The sequence below is a fragment of the Tyto alba genome, unplaced genomic scaffold (assembly GCF_018691265.1).
Source record: "Tyto alba isolate M040663 unplaced genomic scaffold, T.alba_DEE_v4.0 Super-Scaffold_18, whole genome shotgun sequence".
NCBI lineage: Eukaryota > Metazoa > Chordata > Aves > Strigiformes > Tytonidae > Tyto > Tyto alba.
Window position 1 is genome coordinate 31,499,853 of NW_024881280.1, and position 15,232 is coordinate 31,515,084.

Here is a 15,232-nt window from a genome sequence, read left to right on the forward strand (position 1 = left end):
CCTCTGCGGAGGCATTTAACAGGCATCTTAAAACTTCAACAACTGTTCTAAAACTTCTGTGGTCAGTGAAAGACAAGGGCACCCCCAGGGGGCAAATCCACCTCGAGGCGGCCGTGCTGGCTGGGATACGTGAGGTGACTCGCTGTTGACTGCTGGTCCGTACAGAGAGGGGAAGAACGTGCTTGTAGTTTGGCAGCCTCGGGTGAGGCGCTGGAAAAGTGCTTATCTGGGCAACATACCTCACCTGGTGAGCGTGAGGAGATGGAGCAACTGGGGAGTGATGCTTTGCTGCTGGAAACCCTTGTTCGGGCCTCCGGGGCGGCCGGGGGGATCCTGGCGAGCGGTGGAGGCTGCTGGGAAGGCTGTGTGCGAGGGGAGGGGGCAGAGAGGAGGAGGTGGCTTCCTCCTGACGCCATTTCCGAGGGGCTGAGATATATAAATGAGCCGGCTGCTGCAGTGCCCCATCTGGGATCTTCAGCCAGGGCACTGGCGCAGGCACACGTGGTTGCTGCTCTGCCCCCAGCCCCTCGCCCGGAGCCCGCACGCCAGGGACAGACTCACCTCCGCCCCTTTCTCCCTCCCTCCGCCCTGCCAGCGCCATGAGACGCCCAGGACTGCTCGCCGTCCTGCTCCTGGCCGTGCCGGGTAAGTGGGACGGGGCTGGGGTCCCTGTGCCCCCCCACTCCCGGGACCCGCAGCCCGGCGGACAGCGCTGCCCCCGCCCAGCTCCGCTCCCGCCGCGGCCCCTTCGGCACCGCGGACAGAGACGGCCCGACCAATTCAGCACCGCGGACAGCGGCTGCCGCAAGGTCACTGCCCGAGGGGCCGCGCCGGGCCCTGCCAGCCTGGGGAGGGGACCTTCCCTTCCCTTCCCTTCCCTTCCCTTCCCTTCCCTTCCCTTCCCTTCCCTTCCCTTCCCTTCCCTTCCCTTCCCTTCCCTTCCCTTCCCTTCCCTTCCCTTCCCTTCCCTTCCCTTCCCTTCCCTTCCCTTCCTTCCCTTCCCTTCCCTTCCCTTCCCTTCCCTTCCCTTCCCTTCCCTTCCCTTCCCTTCCCTTCCCTTCCCTTCCCTTCCCTTCCCTTCCCTTCCCTTCCCTTCCCTTCCCTTCCCTTCCCTTCCCTTCCCTTCCCTTCCCTTCCCTTCCCTTCCCTTCCCTTCCCTTCCCTTCCCTTCCCTTCCTTCCCTTCCCTTCCCTTCCCTTCCCTTCCCTTCCCTTCCCTTCCCTTCCCTTCCCTTCCCTTCCCTTCCCTTCCCTTCCCTTCCCTTCCCTTCCCTTCCCTTCCCTTCCCTTCCCTTCCCTTCCCTTCCCTTCCCTTCCCTTCCCTTCCCTTCCCTTCCCTTCCCTTCCCTTCCCTTCCCTTCCCTTCCCTTCCCTTCCCTTCCCTTCCCTTCCCTTCCCTTCCCTTCCCTTCCCTTCCCTTCCCTTCCCTTCCCTTCCCTTCCCTTCCCTTCCCTTCCCTTCCCTTCCCTCTCCCAGGAGAAGCCTGAGGGGGGAACATGCACATATCCAGCTGCTACACCCAGAGACCACCTCTAGCAGAGTGAGATGCCCCTCTTCTCCACTTCCATTTTTAGCAGGATAGGATCCTTCTGCTTGTCTCCCAGAGGAGGTGAATAACAAGCTCTCTTTTTTTTTCCCTCCCCTCACCTTACAGCCGTCTCCCTTCCAGTGAATAACGACATGAATAAAGGCGACACTAAGGTAAGGTTGGGTCTGTAGTGAAAGAGGCGAGTGAAGAGGAAGGATGTGATGTTTAACCTCCACCTAGCTGGTTGGGTATTGTCTGCTTCTGCAGAAATACCCCGTAGGAAGTTCCGGGGATTTGCATGAGATCCCTACAGCAGGATCCATCCCTACTCCCTCCTACCAGGATGTGCATCTACTTCTGGGCACCTGAGAAGGGGGGCAGTCCCTCAGGATGTACCAGAGGGATAAAAAAAGCTTGTCTAGAGAACGGTGGAGCTGGGGATGGAGGTTGGGTATAGCCCTCCCTACTCCTCCTACTTTCAGGTTTTCAAAGCTCTCAACAGGAGGTGAGTCAGGGGAGAGTGGGGGGAGATGTGATTCAGGAACGGGCATTGCTGGAACTCTGTGTGTTTGTGGGGGGGGGTGTATATATCTGTGTTTGTACGTGTGTGGTGTGTTACTTAAAACTGCATGCTCCTGGAAAATAGGCAACTGGCTACTCTCAGGTTGCTAATCTGTCCTCGGCTACTGCTCAGCCTGTCTGGATGTCTATGAGCACCGCTGGCCTTAGCTGACCCCTTCAGCTTGCTTTTATAGGCTTCTGTGCATACATCTGTGTCACACCTCTCTGACATTCATAGTTGCACTTCACAAGTTTGTGCACTCCCGATGGGCTTTTGGCACCTAAATGCTTGGATAGCTGTGTTTGCCTGCCTTGTTCTATGACAGAACTCCCATTCCTGATATTATAGTACCTATAGTCTTTCAGATGAGCTGATCTCTTAGTTGCCCAAATTAAGACTTCTACAGAAATTAATGTCCAGAAAGGAAACTCCAGCCCTTTTCCCCTTACTTCTTTCTTGATCCGCTTTGTTTCCTGAAATCTTCTACCTACATAATGTTTTTCCTCAGGCGGCATCAGGGGAGGGCACATTGATGTCAGTCTCGGCCAGAGGTTCCATTGTACAGTGTCTCTGCTCATTACCTACAGGGAAAGTGCCATGAGAAACACCTCCCCATCTCCTGGCCGATGTGCCTGGGCCTGGAGAGCTGTTGCTTTTTTAAGGCTTTTAGGCTGCTTAGCCCTTGCTGTGAGCCACTGGGTGCCTGCTTCAGGCTGTGTGCTGCTAACTGAGAAAGGGGACTCAGGGCAGGCTCTTGCCCCTCCAACTGGCTGTGCAGGAGTGGGATGCTTTCTGGGCATCTGATGGGACAAATCATTAATTCCACAATTTGTCTTGTGAGATCTATTCCCCGATACGTTCTGTGTGTAAAACATGGCACTGTTGTGGAAACTAGCGCAACTCCAAGGAAATGCTTCCACCAAGGAAGGATTTTCTCCCAAGCCTGCCCCCTGCCTGGGTCCTAGACTGACACAGGCTCTAGCTGAGAGAAAAATCAGACCACAAGTTTCTTTTGCATTTGCTACAACTGGAAGGACCCATTAGGGCTCTTCTGCCTTCAACATCCTCTGCGACATAGCAGTTCAGTGAAGGAAGTTCTGGTCTCACGGGACAGATCAGGGCAGGGATATCATCACATGAGTACAGCAGTGAGCATCGCAGCTCTTCCCACACACCATGCTCTGTGCCACCAGCATTTGTGGGTGGCTCAGGGCTGTGTAATGGGTAGTCAGCACCTGCACGCCTTTCCTGGGCAGCTCATCAGACTTTCCTTATGCCAAGGACTTTCTATGGGGAACTGAACGCAACCAAAGTGTTTACAATATCTCCGGTGTTTGCCCACTCTTGTGCTCGAAGGACGCTATTTCCCACTTACAGCCATCCATTTCAGAAGGGCCTGAGCATAGCTAAGCTCAGAAGTGTTCAAGTTTATCCTTGTAAGGACATGATCCTTTGATGATTTCTGTGTATAGACAGCATGAGCAACTCTTAAGGATCTAGTTACATGCTCACAGTTAGAGGATAGCTATGGCAAAATTCCAGTCTGAATTTCTGCACTGGATTAATTACATTCATTTGGAAAGGATCTCCTTCACTTCCTGGTGCAGTCTGTTACTTCATGACCTTGTGAAGCATCACTCTGCAAGACTTGCTCTTACAAAAAGCCAAGGAGAGTGTTGTGAAATGACTCTGCCCTTCATTTCGTTATGTTACAAAGCTTACCCACAGAGTTGGCTGTATTTCTGTGGTGACTGATGTGTTTCTTTGTGTTTAAAGACCTTAAATCACCTTAGAAGTCTTCAAAAAACTTGTATAGAGCATTTCACTGGACCAGATTCTTATTTCTTATGCTGAGAAAGTCTTTACTTCTGAAGCTGCATTGAATACTGCTGCACTAATTGGCTCCAGAGGTTGGGAAATGTAGGAAGGAAGTATCAGAATCTGGGTTTTGCTCTATTTAATGGTAGAGTGAAGAGACTTGAAGTTATCTAAAATCAATATTAATGGATTGCTTGTGGTATAGGAGAATGATACCAGGGAAATTTCCCTGCTTTCTTTTTGTTAGATCTTTCCTGTAACATTTTTAACACAGCAGGCAATCTCCTCAAACTGTGTAGGTAGTTATAGAGCTCAGCATTTTATGGCTGTGATCTGCAAAAGCAGAATTCTCTCCTTACACAGGGTGACAATTTGCCCATTCCAGCTGGTCAATGAATATATCCAATTGCTTGAATGAGCAACATTGTAGATGACTGAGAATTGCTGACTTGTGTCTAATTTCTAGTATAGCCACAGATCTCTGCTCTCCTGAGAATGGCACCTTGTGAGGGAGGTCAGGGCTGCCTGCAGAAATCATCATGAGAAAGAGGTTCAGTGAGTGCTTTATTTTTTGCCCCAAGGCTTACTTGTATTTTTTTTTTCTTTTTTTTTTTCAATTTAGCCTCTCTTTTTCCACAGGTACTTGTGAGCCCTGCATACTTTCTAGGCTGCTTTATAAATAATCATCCTTTTGAACTAAGCAGCCTTATTCCTGCACTACTAACCAGCACCAGACTGTCGTGACTGCTGCTTTCTTTCCCGTGCGACTGTTTGGGTCTACCATCACCACACAGCAGGGCTCCTGGTGGTGTGTCTCAGGGTGGCGAGGATGTCTTCACCCCACCGGAGGTGCCACCTTGCCTTTACGCCTTTCTGGCTTTCACTCTCCTACCACACACACAGCACTGGGTGATCCCTGTGGGATCAGTGGTGCTGTAGTTGCCTGGGTGAAGAGCTAGGCCTGAAGTCTCAGTACAGTTCTAAACTAGATTAATAATGCTTCTCATTTTACACCAAAGATCAGGGCTGCTGGAAAGGGCAGGCTCAGAATTCATCTTGTCTGGGAAGCTGCCTCAGGCAATCGCAAATCCTTCCAAGGAATGTGTGGGAACCTCTTGCTTTCAGATGACCTGCTTCTGTGTGCATCTCTTCCAGTCTGTAATAGATGGCTTCAACACTCAAGCACAAGGTCAAACACTTCTCCAGTGTCTTGTCCTTCTTTAGGGCTTGAGAGCAGTATTTCTCGTCCATGTCTGAAAGTACCATTTGCCTCACCTCGCCCTCCGTGCCTGGCTGCAGTCTAACTCAGGGCTCAATTAGCTTGCAAGATTTCAAGGTCACCTACTGAAGAGCTATGACCACTTGATTCTCTCTACAACCTCCCACTGAGCCCTTTTACGAGATGCAGCTTGAGACATATTGACTTAAAAGAGGATGATTTTGAACTTTCTATGTATATATCCAGATTCCCTTTAATCTCCTGATGTGTCCAGCCTCTGGGATGGGCTGGAATCGTGAGATCCTCAGCTGAAGTGTGCGTCATGTTGAAGAAGCTCTTTCCATTGCCATGTGTCACTTGCTCACTTCTCAGTTTCAGGAGGTACCTTCTGTTCTTGCGTTAGATAAAACAGGAACTGAACATTCAGTTCTGGCTCAACCAGAAAAGCAAGAAGATCTGTGCCATCATCTGCTGCATTTTAGCCTCAGTAACAAATAGATTTAGGAAAAATAGATGAAAAAACAGTGATTTAATTTGTGGTTTTGTCTCTTCTAGGTGATGAAGTGCATTGTAGAGGTCATCTCTGATACTTTATCGAAGCCAAATCCCCTTCCGATCAGCGAGGAATGCCTAGAAACACTCAGAGGAGGTACAGGCTCAGATTGAATGCTGGGTATCAGCCAGAGCAGATCTGGCAAGCAGGGGCAGGTCCTGCCCTGACACATGCTCTAGCACCCGGCAAGGGGTCCCCGACACACTCACCTTCCTCACGGTCACCCCACCAGGCTGCACAGGCCCCAGAAGCAGGGACAGAACCAGCCCAGGCCAGGCATCATAGTGGCAACGTGGCCAAAGGAGAGCTGGGTGACGTGAAGCTGCTCAGTTTTCATGGGACCTTCCTGTCGTCTTAACCACATGGTTAAGAGATGTGGCAACAAATCAGGGCAAGGGAGAGAAAAGAGTAAACAAAGAAGAAAGTGGCATTTGGGATCCTTTTTTTCTTTCCTGGGATTGGGGGGAGGTTGTCTTTGAACACCTTCTGCACCATGTCTCCTCTATTGCAGATGAACGAATCATTTCTATCCTTCGCCACCAAAATTTATTGAAGGAACTTCAGGAAATTGCTGCTCAAGGTACCATGTCACTATATTTGGGAAGAGGGGTTTCATCTGTTGTAGCCCCTTGCACAATTTTGTTTGGGTTTTTTTTTTGTATTTTACATTACTTTGACATCATATAAATGTGCCCTAGGAAATACTGTTCCACGACTTTCAGTAGAGACTGGGTGAATGGGGACAGGAATTTTGATTATAATAATAACTCCAATATGCATCAAATGATTTAAATGACTGTCAATGTAACTTGGTGGTGATGCAGATAATAGGCATTTTGGGGTGGGAGAACCCTAAAAAGAATACTGTAACTTAATTCAACAAATAACCACCAGCTCCCAAACTGGAATGAAAGGAAAGTAAACCTTCACTGCTTCTACAGCTGGAGTCTAGCACTAAACACAGGTGTGGCAGAAGGGACTTTCACCTAAAAGACCCCAGTGAAAACATCCTGGAGATAATGGGGATTTTTCTGTTGGCTTCCTTAGCTTGAATGCAAGTTTCTTCGGTTTGGAGAGGGGCAGGCTGCTCACCGCAGGTTGATGTGGGAGCAGCAGCAGCACAGAGCTGTGCAAAGGGTTGTGCAAGGGGAAAAAGGGCGATTCTCAGGTGCCTAGGTCCCCAGAGATGATGGGCAGGTCCCAGGCAAGGGTACTTCAAGGTCCCTCTGCCCGGGTGGTCTGGTTGAGGCTGCAACAGGGCTCTCCCCAGGCTGCAGGGAGAGCAGCTCCGGGCCTTCTCTCCTTCATCCCCTTGAGATAACCCAGCTGGCAGCCCTCCCTCACCAGGGTGTCCCTGTACCCTGCTCCTGTGTGGCAGGACTGCCATAGATGGCTGGAAGACAGTGCTGCCAGACTGCTTTCAGAGCAGGGAAGCCACAGAGGCAACAGGGAGAAAGGAGAGGAAAAATTCAAGAAGTCAAAATTGGGAGTGAGCCTCATGCAGGTCCCCTTTGGCAGATTTGTCCACTGTAGAAAATATACATATAATTATAAAGGGCACAGAACTATTTTCCTACCTCTGCTTTATAAAACACAGGAGGGTCTGTTGCCTCTCCTTACTTTTTGTTACTTGATGCAGGTGCCAGTGAGAGAAGTCGGCAGCAGAAGAAAAACAGTGGCTTCGAAGATGAACTTTCTGAAGTCCTTGAAAGTCAGAACGACAAGAACAAGCAGAGAGGTCAGTGTCATCCTCTCCCCGCAGGAAATCCAGGTCAGGCTGTAAACAAGGATGTTCTTTCTAACAGCCTTGATATGTCCATCTGCTTTTCATTTGAGCATCTTCTTTGATGCTGCCGCTGGCACACACAAACAAGAGGCTGTTTGCTTTGTTCTTATTTACCAGCTTAAACACAGTGTCATTTCTGAGCTATAGTAACTGGTGATAGTCAGTTTACCAGACTGATACTGATTTTTCCTCTGCTGCTGACACTTACTGCTAATGCTTAAAATAAGTCGCAGCCAGGGAAATCCCATACTGAAGGACTCATTGATATAGGCAAGAGCAGTCTGGGTCTTTTCCTACCGCCCTTCTTTCCAGGCACCCAAGTTATTAGGTTATGGGCCTCTGATGGCAAAATTGAATTTGGGACACACACAGTGCATGCACCCACACAAAACACCCACATCTCGGAAAGATGACATTCAGCTGGGATTTCCCTTTGTCGCTGTGTTTCCATGGCCTGGCTAGAGACAGGCAGTGGAGCAGAAAGGAGGGTTTGGCCCCTTCCCTCTTCCACATCAGGAAGCAACAGTGACAGTACGGGGTGAGATAATTTCTTATCCAGCAGCAGCAGCAGCACGCCCGCGGAGGGTCCTGAGTGGGCGCTGGGGCGTGTGGCTGAGCCACGGCAGCGCAGCGATGCCGCGACGGCAGCACAAAGCAATGGGGAGAGATATCCCCGGGGGCTGCTGCTGCTGCAGCCACCACGGCAAAAAGCCAACGGAGAGGACAGTTGGCAACGGGTCCTCCTCCTGCCCAGGGCAGACCTGACCCTCTTGCTCCAGCAGCGTGGAGACTGCATGAGGATGAATCGTGGCGCGTTGAGCCATCCGGGCCTGCAGGCAGCCCAGTGACCCCAGTGTGGTGCCACTGGTTGGTCACCAGCCCTGCGTGACTGGCTCTCTGCATCTCCTCACCGCAGCACACTCCTCAGCCTGCTTGGGGCTGCACTCACCTTTCTATACCCATGTTGCTTTCCCTACTGCTCTTTAGACCCCATCTTTCCTTTTGCAAGATGATTTCTGTGGCTAATTATAGTAAAAGAGGCCAGCCTCTGACATGAGCAAGAGCAAATACCCAGCCCACATTAAGCTCCTGCTGAGTAGCTGTTTTGCAGAAGCAGAGCTGGTCCCCTCTCCCACCGGCTTGTCCTCAAACAGCACTGGCTGCCTCTTCAACCTTCTGGGAGAAATAGGGATGTGATGTTAGCGCAGCGCTCAGAGCAGGGAGAGCTGTACAAGTGCTGTATTACACTCCTAAATCATTTCATTTTGGATGCGATCTGGTTTCAAGTTCGTTGCTGGCATCTCAAGAAATGAGGACCATGCCACAGCAAAGCACTTCGGCATATGTTTAACTTCAGCCTTGCAAGTCTCTCCAGGAGAGCAGGCACCAGTGAGAGCACCGGCTTGCTTGAACGCAAGCATATGTTGAAGTGACTCGCAAAAGGATCCTTGGGCTGGTTAAGCAGATTGCTGAGCCAGGCTGAAGCTCCCTAAGAAACATACGGGCTTCACTGGTTGTAAAAAGAGCTCTCAGGAGAGGTGTTGCTTCTTGCTCCTCCCTCTGCAGATGCAGCAGGGGAGCGCCCTGAAGAGGAACAGCCCACGGGGTCCCTGGCTGAGCTGGCAGCACGGGAAACCCAGCAAAATGAAGATTCAAGAGAGGAGGAAAAAAACAGTCTGGAGGAGAGGGAGACCAGGCCAAGGGATGCTGATCCCGGAGAGAAGGAGGATCAGGAGGGAGCAGAGAGCAACGAGATCGGGGACACAGAGGATGCCCATAGAGATGGAGCTTTGGATAACCGCATCAGCAAAGACTTCAATGAGGATGAGCAGCAGCAGCAAGGGGATGAAGAGGAACAGTCCAGAGGCCCCAGGGACAGCATGGAGCTTGAGGACGAGGGAGAGAAGCCATCCAGGCAGGGCCAGAAGAAGAGCAAGGAGGCGGCAGGGGAGCGCGTGGAGCGGGAGGATGATGGAGGAGATGATGCTGCAGAGGAGGATCCTACTGAAACAGAGAGGTCACTTGATTTGGCTGAGGAGGACGAGGAAGCTGAAGATGTGCAGGGAGACGACAGTACGTATCCCAGATACTGACACCTACCCAGGGTGAGTTGAAAGCACTGAGACAGGCGGATAAGAGGCTTTAAAGCCTAAAAGTGCAGGCAGGTGCTTCCTGGTTTTACAGAAATACCCCCCACTGACAGCCACCCGGACCCCCCCCACAAACACCCGACCACATAGGCCCATGCACACAGGCCTGGCAGCTGCCTTGCTGCCTGCTGTTCAGTTTTCGTAGCACCTGCAGACAACTAATTTCTTTTTCTTGAACTTCCTAAGTGGTTTTTGACTGCTGGCTCTAAGCCCTGTTACTGACACGGTGACGTGAGAGTGGGTATTTCCAGAATCCTGGGAAAATGGGCCTAAGTCAGGAAACCTACTTTGCATCGCCCCTGAAGGTGGAGCATAACCAGGTTAACGCTTGTGCTCACTGTTGTGTTTAATGCTCTTTCAGATAATGACGATGCTCTGGGATTTGGCAAAGACGGGCGGAGCTCTGAGGAGGAGGAGGAGGAGGAAGAGCAGCCCCGGGCACTGAGAGGAGGAAGGCATCGCCTGGAGGATGAGGGGATGCAGGGAGAGGAAGACACCTTCCAGCCCAGGGATGCCAAAAGCGAGGAAATGGAAGAGGAGTCCTCCAGAGAGTGGGAAGACTCCAAGAGGTGGAACAAAATGGATGAGCTGGCCAAGCAGCTGACATCGAAGAAGCGCATGGAGGAAAATGATAGTGGGGAAGACCCAGACAGGTCCATGAAAATGGCATTTAGGTCCCACAAGTATGACTTCAGTAGTCCAGAAGAAGATGTGAGAAGGTCATGGAAGCATCACTCGAAGGAGGACAGCAGTGAAGGAGGCTTCCCACTTGCTCCCATGCCTGAAGAAAAGAAGGATGAAGAAGGCAGCGCTAACAGGAGAACGGAGGTTGGTGTACATAGGCTTAAGAATAAATCCCCCCTGGTTATTACTTGGGAATTCAAACTAAGCTTGGAGATGTGGATGGTACCTTGGCGTTACGCAGCCAGCATTGGTTCCCTGTGATATTGAGGACATGCTTAGTGACCATTTACTCATTCAGCCCTAGGTATTATTGAGATTTGTACCTGGCTGCGTCTTTGGTTTTTATCCTTGTTTTAATGACCAGTGCAAATACATGCCCTGCCCCAGCGATTCTTAAAAATGTGACAGGACTTTTGTGCTGGCCTGTGCTGGACATGGTGACCAGAGCTATATCTGGAGCCTGGGGGGTGGGTCTTGTGTCCCCAACCCCTCCAAGTCAAAGGGAATCTTTTCCTCAGGGATGGAGTGAATAGTGTCAGACTTCCTACAGAGAAAAAACAGGGGATCAGCTGTGGTGAGAGATCTGGGGCGTTAGAGTGGAAATGGTTGATAGATACGGGAATTTATATGAACCAGGCTTCCAAAGTCAGAGACCTCCTTCCCCAGTACCTCACAAATTGCTCTGTGGTAGCTCAGCACCTCCCCGGCAGCCAGAAGTGGTGGTTTCACCTTTGTGCTGAGGTCCAGCTCCAGGCACGGCTGTTTATTTGGGGTAGTGCAGGGGGCTGGACAGGGCGGCTGAGCACGGGCTCTGCAGGTGTTTGCTGTGGGACAAGCCACAGTCAGGTCCCTGGGAACAGACTGGGGCAGCAGGTGGGTAAAGCCAGTTTTCTGCAGCTCTCTTGCCTCCAAAACACCCTTTTTGCCTTAGTTACACACCAAAACATTGCCCTAAGCTTGCCCATCAGCATCCCTCACTTAGAGGGCATCTCCAGTCGTGTTTTTTCAAAGCAAAGCCAAACATCTCAGCTCCAAGCAGGGATGCAGTGGGTGCCTGCCCCATCTGCCTCTTCACCACCACCTGCTCACGTCCCGGGGCTCTCCCCCAAGAAGGCTGCTCCCCACCTGCCCCTGCCAGAGGCTCTGGGGTGCACTTTGTCTGCATGGTGATGGGCTCAGCCTCTGAATGGGGACTGGGAAGGAGGTTGCTGAGGCTGCAAAGCTGCTACGTTTCTAGTTGCAACAAGACTTTTTGGTTTGGTTTGTTGGTTTGTTTTTGTTTTGTTTCGTTTTGTTTTTTTAAAAAAAAAAAAACCAAACAACTACATCAGGACCTCTGGGAGTCAGTGAGGAGGCATGAGACCAGGCATCGAGCAGTGAGGGAAGGGAAGGCGCAGGCTCCAGCTCTGCTGGAGCAGCTGCCATCCTGTTGCCTCTCCTCACTTTTGGGCCACGTAGCCGCATGGCTTGGCCAGTGAGGCCAGAGTGGGCACAGCCAAGGGCAGAGAGTGCTGTCTGCTGCACTCACCAGGGCTCAGCCCTGGGGGCTCGGGCAGGAGCGAGCCGGGGCGCACACATACAGCTTAGGGCAGTGGTTTGGATCTCACCCCTCCTCTCTTCGGGTGCTGTGGAGGACCTCAGCACAGCACTATTCTCTCACTTTCTGGGGCTTCCCATTGCAGTTAAAGCTCTCCTCCTGCAAGGCGCACCCCAGCCAGCTGCTCCTTGACCCGTTTCAGACAAAATGCACTGGAACAGCCTCTCGGGCTGTCTGGCTCCCCTGGGCACTGGCAGGCACCCCGAGCCACTGGCACACTGCTGTAGCCAGAGCCTTCCCAGGGGCTGAGCCAAGACCCCTGTGGAGAGACAGGGCGATGTTCTCCCTGTTCAGGAAAATAACTCAGGGATGAGAATAATGACTTTTGTTTTACCTATTTTTCTTCACTTTTTTTTTTTCCCACCAGCCGCACGCAGTGCTCAGCCTTGGCCTGCACTTGGCGGCCGCTGCAGGCAGCGACAAGGGCTCCCTTCCCTCCGCACAGGGGAGAGGGGCTGTCACCTCAGCTCTGCCAACAGGAAAAGGCACTTTTAGCACCGACAGCCCCAAGTTTGCTGCCACAGAGCCTGCTGCTGCCGCGCTGGGCGAGCGCGCAGTCCGCGGCGAGCCCCAGGTGAGGGCAGCGAGGCAGGGCCACTTGCACATGACTGGAGTTGAGGCAAAGCCACTCAGTTATAAATTTGAATACCCGCGCTAAATAAAATAGCTTCCAGTGACGGCATAGATACACAAGAGCCGCTAGAGAAAGGCCACCAAGTGATAGGCAGCTTGAGCCTTTAAACTGATGGCTTCCCCCGTCACTGTTTTCCCAAAGAGAAAAGACTCTTCTGGTACTGGAGGTGTATGCAGACACCCAGCACAGCATGGGGGAGAGGGGACACTGCTGTCCCTTCCACGAGCGGGGCACATGCTGCACTTGCCGCAGGCGGCGGGCGCCTGTGCCCACCCCAGTTTGACACCAGTGCCTCAACGCCGTCACCCAGTGCCGTTTGGCAGCACCCTCCCGGCCCCCGGCTGCCCCACGATCTGGAGGGGGGAGACACGTCGGGGGCTGCCCTGACCAGCAGCAGGGCTGGGGAAGGATGGGGGCTGCATGCCTCGTCCCCAGCTGCAGCAACTCTAACGTTAGGACAGGACTAATTACTGTGGCGCGCAGACATCTGTTCGGATGGGCAAATGCAGGAGCAGCCTGAGGGAATGGGGCAAGACGCAGCTGTGTTTGTGCCAGCGCTGGCGGCTAGCCCTGGGCAAAGGCTTTCCGTAGTTCTGGGGGGCAAGGGCTGCCCACCCGTGAGCGCTGACGTGTGTCCCGGGCTTTCGTTGCAGGACCAGGAGCTGGAGAGCCTGGCCGCCATCGAGGCCGAGCTGGAGCGCGTCGCCCACAAGCTGCACGAGCTGAGGCGAGGCTGAGAGCCCCAGCCCACTCCACGCAGGCGAAAGCCACCGCCGCCGCCCTCTTCCCTCCCCCCAACCACGTTTTCATTTCCCGATTTAAAAGCAATTAAGCCGGAGCAGAAGCATCGCGCCTAGGAAACCAACCTCGCTAGCGCCCAGGCCTGCCTCCCTCGCCATAGTGTTGTGCCCATCGCCGCTTCTTCACCTCACGCTCCCCTGTCCACACGGATGCCCACCCGCCCGGCCGGGCGCTGGTGGGTGCAAAGCGCAACCTACACATGTAATTTCTGTCCGGGCGGGGTTTTTCTCCCTCTTTTTTAAAAAGACAAGACAGCTTTCTAGGAAGTTCTCCTTCCACCGGTAGTTTCACTGGGTAAAAAACTGCAATAACTTGTTATCTTTTGATTAAAAGCTGAGAACTCTGACTGTAATATATTCTATATAAAAAAAAAATTTATCTAAGGAAAAATAAAAGCGCAGTGGGTTCCTTCCTTTGTTTTGGCAGCTTCAGTCTCAGTCGTCAGCACGCTGCAAGGCTTGTATGGTCGTGGCAGAGGGGGGGGGGAATGGCCATCGTGGTGGTGGTTCCCTCCTTACCCGGGCTCCAGCGCCGCTGCCCACCGAGGTTCAGCTTCGGGGACACCTCCCCGAGGTCCTGAGCACCTCGGGGCTCTCCCTGCCCGCCCTCCAGCCCAGCACCGGGTGTCCCGGGTGCCTCACTGAGATGTGGGTCACGTCTGCGGCGCGTTGATGAACACGGGGTTGACTAGAGTTCAGAGCTTAGAAGTTCAAACACCGGGGCGATGCTTGAGCAAGTCAAGCTGTTTGGCCAACGCACGAGTGGGTTTAAAAAAAAAAAAAGAAACAAGTAGGCTAGTCATGAGGAAAACCACTGGTCTATGTTCCCCAAGAGGTGAGGACCAGTCCTGAGGGGACGCACCTCCTGCGCGTCTGCTGGCAGAACCTTCCCCATCCTTTGGGCTTCAGGCCACACGCCAGCTGGAGGACCACGCGGTGTCTGGGCTGGGGAAACATGCCCCCAAAATCTCTGAACACTGATCATAAGATTTTAGACTTTCTGTGTGTATCAAGAGGAGAGGAAAAGAGCATCCCACTGTCAGGGCTGTATCCCACCCCTCAGGTTGAAGCTCAGTGGTCTCCCATCACCTGCAGCCCACGGAACAGCTGCCAGGCTTTCAGCTTGACCTATTCCTTTATTCTGCTAAAAACATCAGCACTGTCGAGTGAATTGCACTGGAGGTGGCCGTGCCGGGTCCCCTTGGCGCAGCAGGCGCTGGGTGTCCAGACCTGTCCTCCACCCCTGAGGTGAGCTTCACCGGGGGGGGGGGGGGGGGGGGGGGCTGGAGGAGCTGCTGCAGGGGCACTGCCCCTCGCCCCCAGCCCCGGGCAGCCGCACAGCAGCAGGAGGAGGCAGCGAGGCCGAGGCACGGCCCCGAAGCTGCCCCAGCACAGGGCATGAGCCAGGACCAGGCACAGGGCAAGATCCCAGCTGGCAAAAGCGAACCTGAGCGAGGTGTGAGTCTCCCAACCCCACCCTGAAGAGACTGTTCTCTTATTAACCTCGGGAAAACACGTGTCGGAACAGAAGTGAAACCAAAGCTGTTCCACAGAAACAATACTAAAATGTCAGTGATTACGGAGTTAATCCAGCGGTAAAAGCCACATTTTACATACTGATCTTCATTTGAATTTTAATTTGAATATTGCACTTGTTTTTTTTTTTTTTTTTTTTTTCTTCCCTGTGGTAGAGTGTCTGCCCATAGCATCACTCATGCAACCCCTTGCAAACTCAGGACTACGTATCACGGTAAATTCACAGAAACCCTCAGCCACCCACCCCACCCCACCCCAAACAAAAAAAACCCACCAAACAAAAAAAAATCAACCCCAAGAATGAAACAACCCACCATAGAAACGCAGCCACCTCCGAATGAATTTGACAAGTTTTTCCAGAAAGGA

General features: G+C 52.5%; 1 protein-coding gene across 1 annotated transcript; it reads left to right on the forward strand.

Annotated features, from left to right (window-relative positions):
• The first annotated feature begins 440 nt into the window (after positions 1-440).
• Positions 441-13,743, forward strand: CHGA (chromogranin A). Its single transcript, XM_033010555.2, has 8 exons — positions 441-645; positions 1,654-1,700; positions 5,682-5,775; positions 6,191-6,259; positions 7,319-7,417; positions 9,032-9,538; positions 9,977-10,443; positions 13,184-13,743. Exons 1-8 carry the CDS (start codon positions 600-602, stop codon positions 13,265-13,267), a joined length of 1,413 nt encoding a protein of 470 aa, XP_032866446.2. The 5' UTR covers positions 441-599; the 3' UTR covers positions 13,268-13,743.
• Positions 13,744-15,232: the final 1,489 nt, after the last annotated feature.

Excerpts from the sequence above, each read along its gene's own strand:
- CHGA (XM_033010555.2), top strand. The coding sequence starts at position 600 with ATGAGACGCCCAGGACTGCTCGCCGTCCTGCTCCTGGCCGTGCCGG. Across the intron at positions 1,701-5,681 it reads TGAATAAAGGCGACACTAAG|GTGATGAAGTGCATTGTAGA; the intron begins GTAAGGTTGGGT and ends TGTCTCTTCTAG. Across the intron at positions 5,776-6,190 it reads CCTAGAAACACTCAGAGGAG|ATGAACGAATCATTTCTATC; the intron begins GTACAGGCTCAG and ends CCTCTATTGCAG.